Source organism: Narcine bancroftii, chromosome 12 (genome assembly GCF_036971445.1).
Source record: "Narcine bancroftii isolate sNarBan1 chromosome 12, sNarBan1.hap1, whole genome shotgun sequence".
Lineage (NCBI taxonomy): Eukaryota > Metazoa > Chordata > Chondrichthyes > Torpediniformes > Narcinidae > Narcine > Narcine bancroftii.
In genome coordinates this window covers 83487582-83506694 of record NC_091480.1, presented here as the reverse complement: position 1 = coordinate 83506694, position 19113 = coordinate 83487582, and the positions used below count along the sequence as shown (strand labels likewise).

At 42.7% G+C, this 19113-nt stretch overlaps 1 protein-coding gene across 1 annotated transcript in view; it reads left to right on the top strand.

Annotated features, from left to right (window-relative positions):
• Positions 1-10983: 10983 nt before the first annotated feature.
• LOC138747738 (caveolae-associated protein 1-like) overlaps positions 10984-19113 on the top strand; it is a 55772-nt gene continuing 47642 nt past the window's right edge. The window contains exon 1 of the mRNA XM_069907257.1: positions 10984-11586. Within this exon, the coding sequence (XP_069763358.1) occupies positions 11140-11586 (447 nt within the window). The 5' untranslated portion in view covers positions 10984-11139. The remainder of the gene's footprint in view (positions 11587-19113) is intronic.

The following is a 19113-nucleotide window of genomic DNA, read 5'->3' as shown; positions in this document are numbered from 1 at the left end:
GCGCATGCGTGGCCGTGCAGCAAGTCTGCGTCCCCTAAGTCTGTGGTTACGGTGGGTTGAAGTGAACCCCCCCCCCTCCCCCCCCCCCACACACACTCACTCACTGCTGGATGAAACTCATGCAAGTCAGACGGGCTCCTTGACGTTATCAACCGATCGGCTTGAGCCCTTCATCGAGGTATGAGAGAATGCCGGCAGGCGTCCGAACAAAAAAGGTGAGGGTTTGGGAGGTGACAGCTGGAGAGAGGAGGGCAGGGGGAACTGGAAAGACTGGATAGGGGGAGGGGAAAGAAAAGGCCAGTAAATTTAGCAGAAAACAGCGAGCCCAAATGTTGAGGCCATCTGGCTGGAGGGTGCCCAGGAGGAAGCAGTTTTGAATATGTGATTACAGACACAATGATAATTAAAAGATGTGCATGGGAACAGCCTGTAAATCAGAGTGTCACGCTGCTGCTGGGATGAACCATGACCAGGACACTTAAATCCTTCTCCACCCACTTTTAGCAGAATCTGTATTCTGCAAAGTGGCTGACAACTGTCTTCACCCCACCGCAGTCATCTTGGGGATAGTATCATTGCGGTGATGTTCTGATTGTACAGAAAGGATCTGATTGGAAGGTCCCCACTCACTGCTGGCCAGCTAGTCGAGAGCACTGGTGATGACGGATTTCACCAGATGAGCTGGATGATCTGCTCAAGAAAATCATCCCACCGTGTCCATCGAGTTCTCATCTCTCAGTATCTGCAAGATGTTCTGTGCTGACCACAGCCTAATGGCCTTGTGGTCAAAGGTGTTTGTCCAGAAAAATCTTTGATATTCTCCCTAAGAAGGCAGCCAAAGCTTTTGTTCAATGTGGACCTGAAAGTTTGCATCTCTGAGAGTGCACAACTCCCTCAATACAGCACTGGAGTCTGTTTGGATCTGTGTGCTCAGGAGCAGCCTTGGGATCCAAATTTATCGACACTAATTCCATTGATTAACCCTCCTGACAGCAAATGTCCAGTTTGCCTCTTTGATTGGATTTGAATCCATGCAGTTTAGTTTTACTCTCCCAAGTTTCTGGATTGACCCAAGAAAATATGTAAAGACTCTTACACTCGTGTTATCTTGAGACATTCACACACATATTCATGTGAAATAATCTCAACAATAATCTCAACAATAAGATGTCTCTGGAATTCATGTCATTGGTAAATAGAGATGTTTTATGGTACAAAATAATGGGCTTAATTTTTAAAGTTTTATAATCATAAAGTCATATAGCATGGAAACAGGCTTTTAGCCCATCTAATCCATGCCCATCATTACTGCCGCTCTCCGAATGGGAGCATTCCAGGTAGATATTCTTGATGGTGGGGAGAGTTTTGCCTGTGCTGGGCAAAGTCCACTACCCTTTGCAGGGCTTTCCGCTCAGAGATATTGGTGCCCCCATACCAAATCGTGATGCAGCCAGTTAGGACATTTTCCACTACCCTGGACTCATCTGTCAAAGTTTGCTCAAATTATCGACGACATACTGATCCTCCGTAAACTCCTAAGGAAGTAAAGGCACTGGCGTGCTTCATGATGCCATTAGTACGGTGGGGAAACAGTCAATTCTGAATGGTTCTTCAGTAATCAATACCATTTGCATTAATTATAAGCTTTCTATTTGATTATCCTCACAGTCCTGTCCTGTGGAGAGAAAATGGAAGGATGCGGAGGAGACCCATGCATCAGTGAAGGAGAATATCCAAACTCTGCACAGAGAGCACAAGAGGTCAGAATAGGAGCAGGGTTGCTGGAGTTGTGAGCCAGAACTTTATTCCAGGATGCAGGAGGAGCATGTGGTGAGGGATGCCCTGAGGCTTGACACAGCCAATGTGGGGAAGGACCACAATCTAGAGTCCTTTCGGTATCAGACATTGAGGGGCAGCCCCTCAAACAACAGGGGAGGGGGGCGAGAAGAAGCAAAAAGAAGATGGGACTGTGGTGGCAATTGTGTAAATTGTGAGTGTATAGTGATAGGAATGTATGGACAAGGCACAAAAAATGTGAAGAGACTTTGCTTTTCTTTTGTGTAAATAATTTATTGTGAATGAAGAGTAAATCATGAAAGTCTACAGACATCATGTAGGCCTACTTGAGATGTGATTATGTGGTCTCTAAATATCAGTGTTTGATAATATTCCTCGGTTTCTGTGATTATATCACTGTTATACAATGATTGGCTGCTGCAGGCTGGACGCGCCTCCTGAGACCGATCCTACCCATAACCCTTTGCATGCTTCCCATTTCACTCTGCCTTGATCAGTCAATGAGGTTGACGGCTGTTCCAGTCTAAAGTTAATAAAAAGCCTTATCAGTTTCACAACTTCAGTTTTTTGTGATTATTGACGGTGCATCACTTTCTTTATACAGGAATGTTTGTTGCGTTATGTTGTATCTTTGACTACAAGGTTAATTATATTGAATTTCATTCACATCACGGAACTTAGACACATTTCCAGTATTGCTTCTGTCCTTTCAAACCATTCATCTGAGCGACCTGAGGAACAGGTTGAAAATTTGGCACAAAATCAGCATGTTGCCTCATCCAGAACTGGGTAGAAGTTTCTTCACCCAGAATGCTGTCTGCAGAAAAATGCAAAACAAAAGGAAAATTCATTGGGTTAGTCAACCATAAGATTATACACCTAAATTGCAACATCTTTTTTTAAGATCCATGGTAGCCAGTTCCTTCCTGCACACAGAATGAAAAGCATAACAAAATGACGAAGAGCCTGACAAACCGTTCCTGTGCCTTTTATAAAAGAAGCTTGTCGCTCTTAGTGATGTAGGTGTTCACCCTCCACATTCATTGCATCAGTCGACTGGAATTTAAGTTTTTTTGGTCACAATTTTCTTCCACTTTATGAAAAGGTCACCGAGATAGAGTTATAGGATTACTTAAAATTGTAATTTGCATGATTGCATATTACCTTCATTGTTCGCCTGTTTACATGGAAACATAGAGAACAGGAACAGTAGTAAGCCATTTGGCCTGCTCCACCATTTAGTGTGATCATCCAAATTTAATACCTGATTCCTATTTCATCCCCATTTCCCTTAATCATTTAGTTGTAAGATATTTAAGGATTCAATTGCCTTTGAAGTGGAGCATTTTCCTGCTCACTGTACTGAGTGAACAAATTTTTCCCATCTCAGTCCAACATAGCTTACTGGATCCTTGGACTCTAACCCACGAGTCCTGGACTACCTCACCATCTGGAACATCCTTCCTGCCTCAAGTCTATCCAATCCTATCAGGTGTGTCTAGGTTTCTTTGAGATCCACTATAATTTCTTTGAAGCACTAAACAATATAAACCTTAATGACCCAATCTCTCTTCATATATCAGTCCCAGAAATCAGTCTGGTGAACCTTTTCTGGAGTTTGCATTTAGGGAGATTTCCACATCAGAATCAAAATTTGTTGTCATGAACATGCCACGAAATTTGTTATCTTGCGGCTGCATCACATTTAAACCACCTTATAAAATAAATGAAATTAGTGCAAGAAAAAGAAAAAGTCAAAGTGAGGCAGTGTCTATGGACCATTGTTCATTCAGGAATCTGATGGCAGTGGGGAAGAAGCTGTCCTCGTGCCGCTGAGTGCTTGTCATCAGGCTCCTGTACCTTTTTCCTGATGGGAGCAGAGTGAAGAGGGCATGACCTGGATGGTGTGGGTCCTTGAGGATAGACGTTGCTTTCTTAAGATACCATCTCTTGTAGATGTCCTCAATGGAGTGAAGACTGTTTCAGGTCGAGACCTTGCATCAGAAGAGGAAATATGGCCAGAATAAAAAGGAGAGGAGGAGCACTGAGATGGGCCAATCATCGCATTAATTGCTATGCTTGTCCGTACGGAGTTTGTATGTTCTCCCCAAGTCTGCATGGGTTTCCTCTTGGTGCTCCGGTTTTCTCCCATGTATGGGGGTTGTAGGATAATTGGGTGTATTTGGGCGGCAAGAACTTGTGGGCTGAAAGGGCATGTTACTGTGCTGTATGTCTAAATTTTAAAATTTGTGGATCAAGGAGTGGTAAAAGATGATGGGAAAATAGAGCATGGGAAGGAGATGGATGGCATTGGGAAACAAAGGCTGATGGATGGAAGAAAAACCAAGACCTTCCTTTGAATGAGATATGGAATGATGGCATCTGGTGCTCCTGCTGTGGTCTCCTCTATATCGGAGAGACTGGGTGCAGACTGAGAGAATGCTTTGTTGTGCACCTCTGCTCTGTCCACTACAATAGTGTGGATCTCCCAGAGGCCATCCATTTCAATTCCCTATCCCATTCCCATGTCGATTTGTCTGTCCATGGTCTCATGAACTGCCAGACTGAGATCACCTGTAAATTGGAGAAACAGCACATCTTCGGACTGGACACTCTCCAACTCAATGGCATTGATATTGACTTCTCTGGCTTTCGTTAAAACCCCCTTCCACTCCATTGCTTCCCCTGTCATCTCTCCATTCCTTATCTCCTTTTTACACAGACATGATAAATTCCACCTAGTCCCTCATCCTATCCAATTGACACCTTTTGTTGGTCTGGATTCCTCCCCATTGCCTGAATTCTCTGAGACTTTCTGATATATCCTATTTCTGATTTTCACTTGAAGAAGGGCCTAGGCCTGAAACGTCAGCAATATATCTTTGTCTCTTATGGATACTGAATAGACCAGCAGAGTTCCTCCAGCATTTCAATGTTTTTACTACAATCATAGCGTCTGCAGCCTATCGTGTTTCTGTCAGTTTTGATGGTGCAAGGTCATGGTAAGTGGAAAAAAATAGATCACTCTAGGCCAGTGGTTTGGTTGGTCCTTGAGACTACATTGAAGGGGTCAGTCACATTGTTGCCTCAGCCAGCAGATCTTGCCTTGCATCACTCTGGCTCCTCCCCAACACTTCCTCCCTCCACATTCAAACAATAGGGTTTCCTCCTTCTGTTGTTGCATGAGTAGGTGGGATAGGAAGGTGAGTGTTGTTGATGAGAATGGAGAAGTTCAGTGGGATATCTTGCTGGATCCAACCCCTTCTGAATGTTTAGGGAGGAGAGAAAAAATGTTTTTGACTGGCCGATGATAATTTGTTCGATACAAAGGCTCGAAAGTGGAAGGCGAGGAGCCCTGTGATGAATAGAAACCCAGACCAGAAGAGCATGATTAAAACCAGTCAAAACACTGTGGCTCTCAGAACAACTCAAACTAAGTTTCCTGGACCCAGGGTTCATCATTACTCCATGCATGACTGAAACATCTGCAGGTGTACCATGGAGAGCATTCTGGCTGGTTGCATCACTGTCTGATCTGGAAGTGCCAACACTCAGACCAAGAATAAACTCCAGAGGGTTGTTTACTTGACCTGCATCATTATGGGAAACAGTCTTCACTCCATCGAGGACATCTACAAGAGACAGTGTCTTAAGAAAGCAGCCTCTATCCTCAAGGACCCCCACCATCCAGGTCATGCCCTCTTCACTCTGCTCCCATCAGGAAAAAGGTACAGGAGCCTGACGACAAGCACTCAGCGGCACGAGGACGGCTTCTTCCCCTCTGCCATCAATTCCTGAATGAACAATGAACCATAGACACTGCCTCACTTGGACATTTTCTTGCACTAATTTCATTTATTTTATAAGGTGGTTTAAATAAATGCGTACATTGTGATGCAGCCGCAAGATAACAAATTTCGTGGCATGTTCATGACAACAAATTTTGATTCTGATGTGGAAATCCCCCCACGTGCGTAAGAGAGAATCTCATCAAAAAGGCCCTGTTGATTCCTTGAGAAGTGTAATTCACCCCTGAAATGTTTACAGTCACATTCCACTCCAGAAGAAATCAATTTTCATGCATAGCAGAGAATGCGACAGTTGTTTGTGTCCAAATTTCCAGCTTAATAGAGGGGGTAAACAAATTATAAATTGCTTTGCTAATACCATTTACACGGAAAATGATTGCACTCTCCTTGTGTGGTCTTGTTTACTATGTTAAATTTATTTTTTATTATTCCACTTGGGTGTCCTCCACCAAAGAATTGTAAGTCATTTGATGGACTGAAGAATCAAAGGAAATCAGTTTTCCACATAACGATGTGAAAGACTATGGCAGCCGAAGCTCCTCTGAGGATTACCATCACTGTTCAGAATTTGACACGAGTGCTATAATTAACTCAGTATATTTAGAATGGTGCATTATTTATGTTACTGTGGGATTGTGGTTGAGTCATTTTTCACATGCAAGATCATGTGAAGATTAAAGGAATATATGACAATGCCCAATGAAAACTAAATCAATTAAATGTTTCATGAATTTCCGCAGTTGATAGAGGTGTGATATCTCCCTCTCCTGGTGACAGAGAGGACATCAAAGCTGTCCATCAGGAAACAAAAAGCAAAACAAAAGGTTGAAGGTTTCTTTTATTGTCACATGATACTGTATGACATTAAAAATGTAACATACATGATATACTTTAACTCTTTCATGCCAAAGAGTCATCATTAGTATTCTTGGCACTCCTGATAGTACGAGAGAAAGAGAATCTTCCGAATCTCTGAGTGTCCGTCGTTTCGCCTCCAGCGCTCCCACAGTTTCTGCAGCTGCACCAGCTCCTATTCAGTCTATCGGTAACCTGAGCACCAGATCCAGAGGTGCGACACGCTCAGGAAACCAGCTCCCAGAGCCTTTGGGGATTCCATATTGCCCTCAGAACCCTCTCGAATCCCAGCTCCAATACTTGGTCCCCATGAGCCAGTGTCCAGCAGCCCGCGACCTATGTGGGTCCCTCAGCCACTGAGCCCCTCACAGGTCTGCTGCTGTGGTCACCTTTCCTGTAGAGAAGCTAGGAATGCTGAAAATCTGAAACCAAAACTGAAAAGGCTGGAATCTCTAAGGAAGTCAGGAGGATCAGGTGTCATCCGTGGAAGAGCAAACATTTTGAGTCCTGGAACTGAATTGTCCAGTTGAGTTTTCCAGATGCTGGTGCCTGTGATTGGCAGCAGCCATGAGGGATGCAGACTCTTGGGAAGAAGAGGACTAGCGCAGGACACTAGAAAACACCCACCCCCCACCATTTGAGAAGGAGAGCAAAACAGACACCCACAGGATGGTGACCACGGCAGCGGACCATTGAGGGGTTTGTAGTGGAAAATTACAAGGTGGCGGGCTGTTGGCAACTCGAGGCGAGGAACCTATGCGGGCTGCTGGCGACTGCGGTCGAGGGAATTCTCATCAGGTGGCAAACTGCTGGAGACTGCCTCAAGACTAACTGGAGGGGTACTGTAAGGTAAAAACATCATGAGATGGGACCGGAGAAGGAGTCACCCAGTACTAAGGAGTAACAGAATGCAGATGTGACCTTGTACACTCAAGATAAGCTTTGCACTAACAAGAATGATGAGCAGCAGACTAACAGAGAAGGGTAGCAACAGTTTATTCATTGGACAATGTCATGGTATGATAATTTACTAAGTACGTATCCTGAGGTATAAAAAAAACACCATTTTGCTGATAACGGCAGAATGCATTCTCCGACTAACATGGTTAGTCGCAAGTGTTACAATCCGGTAATAAAGAACAAAGAACCCTGATTTCGACTCAGCCTGGTGTTTGTCTCACTCATTCATGAACAAAGCAGACCTAACAGTACCAGAAATTGAAACCGGGATATGAGAGGGTACCGAGGGCACTGAAGGTTTCCTGATCGCATCAAAGGTTCGGATCTGGAGCTTGGGCTGCTGATGGTTTGGACTGACTCTGTGCGGCTGCTGGGGCTGCAGGAGGGCTGGAGGCCAATCCACGGACACTCAGTGACTCTGAGGGGACTCTTTTTTGCTTCTCTTTCTCTGACGTAAAGTGCTTCAGGCAATTTCTGCTGATACTGAATCTGTCTGCCGCAAGGCAGACAAAAGCATATTCTGTGTTGCACTGTTTTTATTGCATGACAATAACGGAATCTTGAAATATTTGCAAAAAGGTTCCAATGAAGAGGTTTACTTTTGTTGAGGGTGTTTGAAATATTTAGCATATCATTTATTTTCTCATTTTATTAGCCTGATGATTCTGCAAATTAGCATGACCTTGCATCTGATTACATTTCCTGAGAGAAAAAAAAATCAGGACAGGAAATGGCTTTAATCCAAAGTGAATCCATTAGCAGGTTTCCGTTGCCTATCGTTCAAGTAAACCAAAAAAAAGCTACATTATTTCGATTAGGCCAAAAAAATTGGCACCAGGTTCACTGCCAGCTTACTAAATAATGCAAACAGCCCAAACTTTTGTCCCAACGTTCTGAGATTCACAGTTAAATCGGGCAACAATATTAACCCTACCTTGAAGTTCTACTTCTGCTTGTTTAACAACAAATAGTAAGTATGACAGCCATTGCATAACAGATGCTGTGGATTGAGTCAAAACAGATCCTCTAACACCAAATATCTTTGGTGATGCATTCCATCAGATACAACATTTTTCCATTTATTATCAATCTTCACTTTTCCTACTTGCAGTTAATTCTTTAAGGGTGAAATATTTTGCAGAGGAACTGTTGCTACTGCCTGAATCCAAATCCTGGGCTCCAGCCCTACACTTGGGATTTATCCTGGCATTTCCATTGGAAATCTTCAGGTCACTGCAGGTTCTGAGGCACAAACATGGCTGGATGGTGCACCAATAACCTTGCACTCAATGTATCCAGAACCAAGGAGCTGATTATTGACTTCAAGAAGGAAAAACCGGGTGTGAGGGCGATCTGGCTGCAACATCTGTCACCCCATTGATTCCTAGGGATGATTCGGCTGATCTGGCTGGCGAGGTGGGTGTCACCCTTCCCTCACAGCTCCATGTGTGTCACTCCTGAAGCTCTCAGCGCTCGGTCGCAGAGGATGGCCCCCTAGAAAAGGACCACTCCGCCGGTCTAGGGTGTATGATGTAGCTACTCCCCTGCTAGTCAAAGAAGGAAAAACCAGAGGTGTACGATCCAGTCATGAGGTGGAGAGGGTGAGCAAATTTCTTGAGATTCACAATCTCAGAGGATCTTTTCTGGATCCAACACACGAATGACATTGTGATGAAAAGACATCAATGCTTCTACTTCCTCAAGAGTTTGCAGAGATTTGGTATGACATCAGAAACCCTACCAAACTTCTACAGATATATGGCACAAAGTTGTGCTGACCTATTGCATCATGTTCTCTTTATCCCTTGCCTCTTTTCTACTAATCAGATTCATGAATGAACCTTGCACAAACAAAATAATCCCCTGTCCCTTCTTCCCTGCTTCCTTCACCCTTTTAATTCAGGCACCTGCCTGCTTTTTCCTCATACCTTGACCAAGGAAGGGCTCAGGTCCGAAATGTTAGTTATTATATATTTTTGCTTCCTATAGAAACTGCAGGACCTGCTGAGTTTTCCCAGCACTTTTGTGCATTAAATGAGTGAAGTAATGTTGCCTTTGTTCAGTTCTAACTATTTTCTCTCTTTGTAGCTTTCAACTCTGTACTATGGTTTTACTGTTATAAGGTATAGGTTGCCTGGCTGGATTAAACACAAAATGAACTTTCTGACCATCTCGGTACACATGACAATACACTTGAACTTGAATCTGTAACAAATATCTGTTCAGTGACTCGAGATCCTTCAGACCAGGGGATCTGAGGGACAAGTAGCAAGTAGAAGGAAGCTAACTCACTGAGGCCGTTATTTGTCGTCCAGCTGCACCAGGTGTCCTCCACTCTCCATCTCTCTTTTTCCAGATTCTGTTTCAGCCAGAAGGGCTTTGCTAATGAACTGAGGTCTGCAAGGCACCATGGGAATGATGCAACTATTCTTTGCACAGTCAGGAAAACCAACCTCCTTATTAGATAATTTAAAGTACTTCAGCATATGATACATATTCAGATGCTGTCACAAATAATAATACATAAAATTCTCCCCTTAAGTAATGATGTGATTAGTTTCTCATCAGATGTTTGTTGTAGGTGAATAGCATAAATTAATGCATTCCCTTATTCCTCTCCCAAAGGTAATTTTCCATGACAGTGGTAATCCAGAAGAACCCTCAGAACCATGAAAGAAAGTCCAGTGAATATTTGTGGCAAGATGTTTGGATTACATCCAGAAACTGGGCCACATATAATGTCTGGTTTAAATACCATGAGGCAAATTTGCTTTGTTCTTCTTCATTCTGTCCTTGTGAAAAGGCATTACTGAAGAGATTCTCTTTTGCCTCAAGTCCTACAAGATCGGGAAACAATATTTATTTATTTCTATTTGTCCTGGGAATGTATTGTTTGTCTATACGCGTGTTATGCATGGATGTGTGTCTGCATGTTTTGAACTGAGAACCAGAAAACCCTGTCTTGTCAGGTTGTACTTGTGCAGTCAGATGACAATAAACTTGTTTGATATTATATATGCCGATTCAAAGAAAACCCAATTTTGGGAATTGTTTCCAGCTGTTTCTAGACTGCTTCGTTTATAGAATGTTACACTAATGTGAAATTGTAATGGCTTCAGAGATGCACAGATAACAGTGAGAGCCTAAATATAGATTTGTGTTCTTTCTGAAGGACAGTTAAGCATGAAAATTGTTCATGGTTTACTGTCTGTACTAGAATCTACTTTCTTTACAAAGAGAAATTGCTTAGACTAGTAAATTTGCCACAATGTTCCTTTGTCCGAGTGGCATGTGCGGCCGGTTTGTGCAGCACTCTGCATTGAAGCTGGATTCACTGAGTCTGTTACTCAAAGCACAGAGAGTCCAGTTCTCTGAGCATTCCTGTCTCAGGTTTGCGATGTGTTTCGTTGTCTGAGTGCATTCCTCATTAGATGTGCCTGTGCTTGCTTTGGAAGTCTTCAACTCCGTCCCAAGTATTCAAACAATTCAAGGAGGGGGCTGGCATGAAATTCAGCAGTCTCTCACTGTACAGCTAGGTGGAGTAGCTGATGTCCTTTTAAGCCTGCAACTTTTTTTTTGGACACTTCTTGAGCAGCTGTGTAACTGGTGTGTGAGCAGACACATACAAGCTCCTCTCACTTTCCCTCTGTCTCCCCACACGACAGGCTTCCAGCCCAGTTCAATCAGTATTTTCAATCCCAGTGTGACATTTCCGACCATGGCAGACACCCTGCAGGCTGAAGAGCAGGAGCTGGAGCAGGAGCAGGAGCAGGAGCAGGCAAGCCCTGAGGTCCCCATGTCGCAAAAGGAGGATGAGAGCCCAAAACTGGAGCCTCAGTTCAATGGGGTACTGGTACTCACTCTCCTGGACAAAGTGGTGGGTATGGTCGATCAGATCCAGACCAGCCAGCAGCAGTTGGAGCGCCGGCACCTGGAGATGGAAAACGCTGTATTCACCATTCAGAACGAGCTGAGCAAGCTCACCAAGTCGCATGCAACCTCCAGCAACAGTGTCACCAAGATGCTGGAGAAGATTCGGAAAGTCAGTGTCAACGTTAAGACCATCAAGCACAATATGGAGAAGCAAGCAGCGCAGATCAAGAAACTTGAAACAAATGAGGCTGTTCTACTGAAACGGAATAACTTCAAAGTAATGATTTACCAGGTAAGAATTTCATTGATTTAATGTGTGTGTGTGTGTGTGTGTGTGTGTGTGTGTGTGTGTGTGTGTGTGTGTGTGTGTGTGTGTGTGTGTGTGTGTGTGTGTGTGTGTGTGTGTGCGTGTGTGCGTGCGTGATCACTTCAAAGTGATCTGAGGAAAATGAAGTCATACTTCTTTTTATCTGAAACTTAGCGTTTTGATATTGACGAGGAGTAACTGCAGTAAAATTCACCCAGAAACAGACAAGAATAGGGTGGGGTTGTTTGTCAGCTGGTGTGAGGTCTAACTGTATCTGCAGTGTGAGGAATGCTGATCACTGATCTTTGCAATGTGACAACTACCAAAACTATTTTCACAGCGACCTCCCCGGTGTGTAACCAGCTCCAGTTCTTAAACAAAAGAAGCACAGATCCTTGTTATGGGCATCGACAAATCAAATTAAGATGGCTAGATTGCTCACCAATGTGAGCAAATTAGGAAACGAAAGATATTGTCTGGTCCCTCTGTTTTGGAGGCAAGGTATATTTTCAGGCTCATTAATGCAAATGAAACTGTAAAGGTACATCAAAGTACCTGTAGCATGTGATGCCATTAACGCAACGTTCAGAGGCCTCAACAATCTAATCCTGCACAGTTATCAAACCTGCATGTTGGTAATTGGTATTACAATTTGAGAATCATGTGCTGTACATATTATTTATTGGCTAGGAATTTACTTTTGGTTAATTAAATGCAAACTAGAAATCACATCTAATATTAATTCGAAAGAATTACGTGTTGCAGCGACTTTGCTGAGTTTTTCTCCTGCTCTGTCAGTAAAGAACAAATGCTTGTCCGTGACCTTGACATCTTCTGGTATTCATTGATAGAGAGCCACTGGCAGAGGCAAAGTTGTGAATTGTGTGCTGTCCTATTCCTCTGGATAGCGATGCCTGACTTGGGTGGGGCCCGATTTAAAAAGGATAAAAATACAAAGGAATTCAGACGCCTCATATAACCATGTTAAACTGTTCCTCGGAGTTATTCCTTAAAATGTCCAAAGCCTTTAAGAAGCAGATAATTCAAAAAGCTAAGATTCAATTTTAACTCTCAAGGATTTAAATTTGCAATGAGTAGAAACAAAAGTAGAAACACTGGGATTTATTTCCAGGGGTGTCAACTAAGAAAGAAAAGAGTTGTTAAATTGGAGAAAGGCATTAAATGGAGCACAGTTAGAATATTGTATGTTATTCAGTCCATATTATGACTGTAGTGATAACAGACCCAAGGAATAAGAGCAGCGATCAAAATATATGACTGTAGTTGTGAAGTAAAGCTAAGAAGTTTAAGGAGGTTAAAAAAATCTCTTAAAATGATAAATTATTTTGAGAAAGAGCAAAGCTCGTCTTCAGTGTCTGATCCTTAATGCAAAACAAAGACCTGGGCTTATCAGGGGAAGAAAATTGACACATTTGTGATCTGTAATTCCTTTAGTAAACAGCTTTTTCAAGATTTAATAATCAATTTATTGTCATTGTAATAAAACAGTGTCATATTACATGAAATTACTTTTGCCTGCTGTAAGGCAGGCAGATTTGCTATTGACAGAAATTGCCTGAAGCGCCTCTTACAGTCAGAGAAAGAGAAGCAAAAGCGAGTTGCCCCCAGAGTCACCGAGTGTCTGAAGATTCACCTCCAGCGCTTGCACAGCCAAGCTATTGGCAACCCAAGCTCCAGATCCAAACCTCCAACACGGTCAGGAATCCTTCAGCACCCCCTCGCATCCTGGTTCCAATACCTGGTACCCCTTTAGCCAGTTTCAAGCTCGTCTCCAGCAACCCACAGCCTCCGTGGGTTCCTTGCCTCAAGTCAGCACCAGGCCGCCACAAGCAGTGGTTTTCAGCCGCAGAGCTCCCTCATTTTGGGATATTTAGATAACTTTCCATATTTTCACTTTGATTTCCTTGCATTTGCATCTGACAAATCTTGTGATGCAGATATCACTTGCAGTTGCCACATTTCGGTGTGGATAACAATGAAGAGAAACAGCCAGTTTATATTAGCATGTGGGAACATGCCAGAAATTCATTAGCCTCTGCCAGAGAAATTTACCAACCACACAAAATAACTTTTATTTGATCATTTTTTGTGGCTATATAAGCATTTATCCACTAACAGACCTGGTAAGTACTAGCATGTATATATTTACAGCAATTATATTTTACCTAAAGTTAATAAAAAGATAATTGTATTGTTTTGTTATTTGATGATTGGATCTTGTACTGACGGAGGAGCCCAAGCTCAGAGCATAGTTACGAAATAACCATCACAACGACCAATAAGGAACTCGAGAAAAATTCCTTCATTTAAAAGAGAGTAGAAACTGTTGCCACACGCAGGGCTTGTGATGATTAGTGGAGATAAATTTAAACAGAAGTACCCCCAAAAAATTGGAATCTGCTGGAACATAAAATTAAAGCCTAACACTCTTTGTCCAAACAGCAGTCAATCCAGATCTTAAGCCATGCCCGACACCATATCAATTTTTCCATGGCCAACCTGATTCAGAGGCATTTGTGGCGAAGTGGAAAAATCCCACTTGCTATGCTGCACGCACATTGCTACTGATCTAGAGCAGAGTACACATATGCTAAGCACGGAATCCTGAACTGGATAAAATACTGGGCCAGGTCAATGTGGCGCAGTTCAACCCAACCCAAACCCAGTCCAGAGGACTCGCGCCCAGTCCAGAGGACTCGCGCCCAGTCCAGAGCACTCGCGCCCAGTCCAGAGGACTCGCGCCCAGTCCAGAGCACTCGCGCCCAGTCCAGAGGACTCGCGCCGGCCGGACAGTTAGGCTCCAGTAACCATGATATGTTAGGACAGGTTTATGTGGAACAAACCCCACACGGAATTATTGTACTGAATGATTGGTTAGCATGAGGTAATGTAATTCCTTCCACCTCCGCAAAACTCACCAGACCCTTGTAAAGTCCTGCGCAGTCTGAGCTTACCACAATTCGTAGCGTAACTTAGCTGTGCCATTTTAGTTATACTCTCAGCTTTCTAAAATGGTTTCTATTCAACCAGAGTGGAGCACAATAAATAGTCCACGGTAAATTTTAAAACACTCAACACTTATTTTTGATGAACTAGTTTTATTTTTGGTTAAACTTGCTTTTGGCTTGATGTACAATCGAGGCTGAACAAATTCAAAGGAGCTTGGTCAGAATCCTTTCGGAAAAAAAAGCGTCTTGGATTATTTTCTGAAATTTGCACACAGCCAGTTGCCATTTCAGTGCTGGCTGGATTTTATACATCCTGCTAATGATCTAGCATCTGTGATGTTTCAAAATTTTATTGCTCCAGAGAAAAAGTCTTGGGCTAAAAGTGAAGCGATTTTTATCTTCTATACTTGGGCGCAATGGATATTCGCTTCAGATTTCTTTGCTTCCTCTGCTTGACTGTAGACACAAGGGATTAATGTACAGCTCTGGAGAAAAGAATGCGCTGGGTTTGGATGTTACAGCAAGGCTAGAATAAACTTTCTAAATAAGGGTCCAAATTAAACACCCACCTTCAACAGAAATACCAAAACATCCCACTTCAAGATCCTTTTACAAAAGTCATTCAATCCAATAATTTTGTCATCAAACATCCTGGGCGCATTGAGATGGAAACATAAGCTCCTATTTCCACACAAGGTTTTCTATATCAGTTGATCGAAGTTGAATGTAGTGAACCTAGCCTGAATATCAAAGGATAAAGAATCTGAGACTGAAAGCATCAAAGGATAATGGGTAAGAAATGGAGCTGATGTAGAGCAGCCAATATATTTTTGAATGGGGGGAGCTTTGACATGTGTTGCTTCCAGCTGCTGCCATTTCTTGTGAGCTTGCACTTTCAAGTCCCAGCTTCTGATGTGTGTTGAGAATTTGTTGCCATTCGCTATCAGAGGGTGTTTGACGTGTGCTGATGGAATGTTAGGACTGAGTCTTTCCTTGTGGCAGAAACAGTGATTGGCTGAGTCAGATACATTCATGTTCGCTTGATCATTGGCAAAGCAACTTGACACATTATTGAGATATGGAGATGCGGACTTACCACCAGCAGTTGGAATTCTTCACTTTACTTGGGATGCTATTGAAAATGATCGCTCAAAATCATTGGATGGTCCTAGCTGAAGAACTGAGAGCCAATTTTTTTACAGAGAGGGTGTGGTTACATGGAACAGGTTGTCAGAGGAAGTGGTTGATATAGATATAATGACAGTGTGTAAAAGGCATTTGGAACTATATGGATGGGAAAGGAGTAGAAGGATACAAGCCTATCACAAGCAAATGAGATTCACCTAAAGAGGCATCATGATCAGCGTGGACAAGTTGCGCCGAAGGGCCTGTTTCAGTGCCATATGATAATGTGACTCTAAACTGCAGGGAGGTCATTGTTGTTCTTTGGGCTACAATAGGGAATGCCCTGAGACAGTGGTCTTTCCAAACCCGTGTCAAAGTTCTCAGAAATAACAACGGAAAATAGTAGGAAGTCATGAAGGGGGTTAACATTTCAGGTCAATGGCCTTGGCAATAAGGTAGGGTCCTACAAATTCTAAGTGGCAGGGGAAGGCCAGAGGGATGAAGAAAACAAAAGAAAAGGTAGGAATAGAGGTGCTTGAATCTCACAATGATGGTGGAGCTGTCTGAAGGAGGTGTGCCCAAGGAAGGAGTAAGCTGTCAAAGGTGAATGAAATCTGGAATACCAGGAGGGAGAAAATAAATCAGAGTGCTGGAAATCTGAGATACTATTCAGCTGATTATCTGAATTTGTTACAAGATCCATCCGTTTATTCTTGCATTCTCTGGACTTCGTTAGTGTGCTATGTTCCAACAAGAGAAGGAAAATGGAGGGAATACACAAAATGGATTTGCATGAAAGAATTTTTTTGTTCTAGAAGTTTATAAAACATAAGTAGGATGTGGCCTTCATATTCAATGTATAATTTCTATATGGATGATCCCAACTCATGAACATCTCTCATAAATTCAAAGGGATGTTTGTGGTCTATCATTTTATGGAGCCTATTACTGAAAAAGTGTGAGGGGCCCATGGAATGCTGATTGACTTCTTGCTCTCTCTCCTGGTTGCAAACCAACAACACTTGGAGGTTTTCAGGAAATTACCATTGTAATGAGGGGGGGGGGGGTCATTCAATATTTCAAATCCAGGCTGAAAAAAGGGATGATAATCTCTGATTTCAGATTAATTGTCAGAAAACATACATGGCATAACATATAACCCTGAGCTTCTATTTTCCTGCAGGTGAGGCAGAATTACCTCTTAAGTGGTGCAAAAAAAAACTACTCAACGTACACGCAAACAAATAAAGAAATGTAAACTAACAGTGCGATGCAGAGAGAGAAAAAAAATCAATAAAGCCCAAAGGTAAGAGTCCTTAAGTGAATTTCTGATTGAGTTTGTTGTTGAGGAGTCTGATGCTGGAGGGGCAACAGCTGTTCCTGAACCTGGAGGTGCGAGTCTTGGGGTACCTCTACCTCTTTCCTGATGGTAGCAGCGAGAACAAAGCATGTGCTGGGTGGTGAGGATCCCTGATGATTGCTGCTGCTCTCCCTTGGCAGTTTTCCTGCAGATATTCTCAAGGGTGGGGAGGGTTTTGCCTGTGATGTCCTGGGCAATTCAGGAAACCACCATTGTAAGTGTTTTGTATGATGATGCAACATGATGATCAGGCGCCTCAACAACAAACTCAGCCAGGAACTCATTTAAGGACTCTTACTTTAGCACTTTATTGCATTTTTTTCTCACTCTTCGTACTGCAGTCAGTTTTCTGCCATTCAGAAAACCAGCATTGTAACAAGGGAGCATTCAATGTTTTGAATCCAGCCCTGACAAAAGGCATGATGATCTCAGATTACTGAAAGCAACTGTTGGCTCACTGGAATAATGCAAACACATACACTGCAAACAATAGACAAAAGATTATAGGCCCTTCGAGCCAGTACCACCATTCACTGTGATCATGGCTGATCATCCACAATCAGTATCCCATTCCTGCCTTCTCCCCTTATCCATTGACTCCACTATCGTTAAGAGCCCTATCTAGAAAACATTCAGAGAAGTTGCCTCCATTGCCTTCTGAGGCAGAGAATTCCACAGATCCTCAGAGAAACGCTCTGGGTGAAAAAGTTTTTCTCAACCCTGTTCTAAATGACCTAACTCTTATTCTTAAACTATGGCCTCTGGTTCTAGTCTTCCCAAACATCGGGAACATATTTCCTGCCTCTAGTGTGTCTATTCCCTCAATAATTTTGTATGTTTCAATCAAATCCCCTCTCATCCTTCTAAATTCCAATGTATACAAGCCAATCACTCCAATCTTTCAACATATGACTGTCCCACCATCCCGGGAACCAACCTTGTGAACCTAGGCTGAACTCCCTCAGTAGCAAGAATGTCCTTCCTCAAATTTGGAGACCAAAACTCCAGTTGTGATCTCACCATGGCCCTGTACAACTGCAGAAGGGCCTCTCTGCTCCTATACTCAACACCCCCTGTTATGAAGGCCACATGCTTTCTTCACTGCCTGCTGCACCTCCAGGCTTACTTTCAGTGACTGATGAACAAGAACACCTAGATCTCATTGTACTTCCCCTTTTCCTAACTTGACACCAATCAGATAGTAATCTCCTTCCTGTTCTTGTCACCAAATTGGATAACCTCACATTTATCCACATTAAACTGCATCTGCTATGCATCTGCCCACTTTCCCAACCTGTCTATGTTACTCTGCATTCTCATAACCCAGCTTAGTGTCATTTGCAAATTTTTAATCAGAGTCTTGATCCAAGAGAAACACAAAATCTGCTGATCCTGGAATCTTGAGTGAATAAATAGAAGTTAGACCAGTGGTTCTCAACCTTTTTTTTCCACTCACATTCCACCTTAAGCAATCCCTATGCCATCGGTGCTCTGTGATTAGTAAGGGATTGCTTAAGGTGGTATGTGGGTGGAAAGAAAAAGTTTGAGAAGATAGAAACTAGGATCCATAAGCCCCCTTGAAACTGTGCCATCATTCAATCAGATCATGGGTGATTTCATATGGGTCTCAACTCAAGACTCCTTTCACGACTTTGGATTCCACAAATTTCCACAAATCTATCTGACTCAGCCTTGAATGTTCATGTTGACTCACCACGCACAGCAGAGAAAATTCCTTAAATGAATTCTGTGGAGAATTCTAAACATTCACAAGAGAAGAAATTTCAGCCTTAAATGGGCAGATCCTCGTCCTGAATCTATGCTCCAGGGCAAAAAAAATACTTTCAGTACTACCCTGACAAAACCCCTCAATCTTGTATGCTCCTCTCATTTATTTTAAACTTTGGAGTGTATAGGCCACATGTTGGAATATTTAAAGGCTGAGAAATGAATTTCACTACATTACAATGAAAAGATCAAATATTTGATGTTAAATTAAAATGATCTGGTTAAGATAAAGGGGCACAAGCTCCATCCTATTTATTCCACTGATCAAAT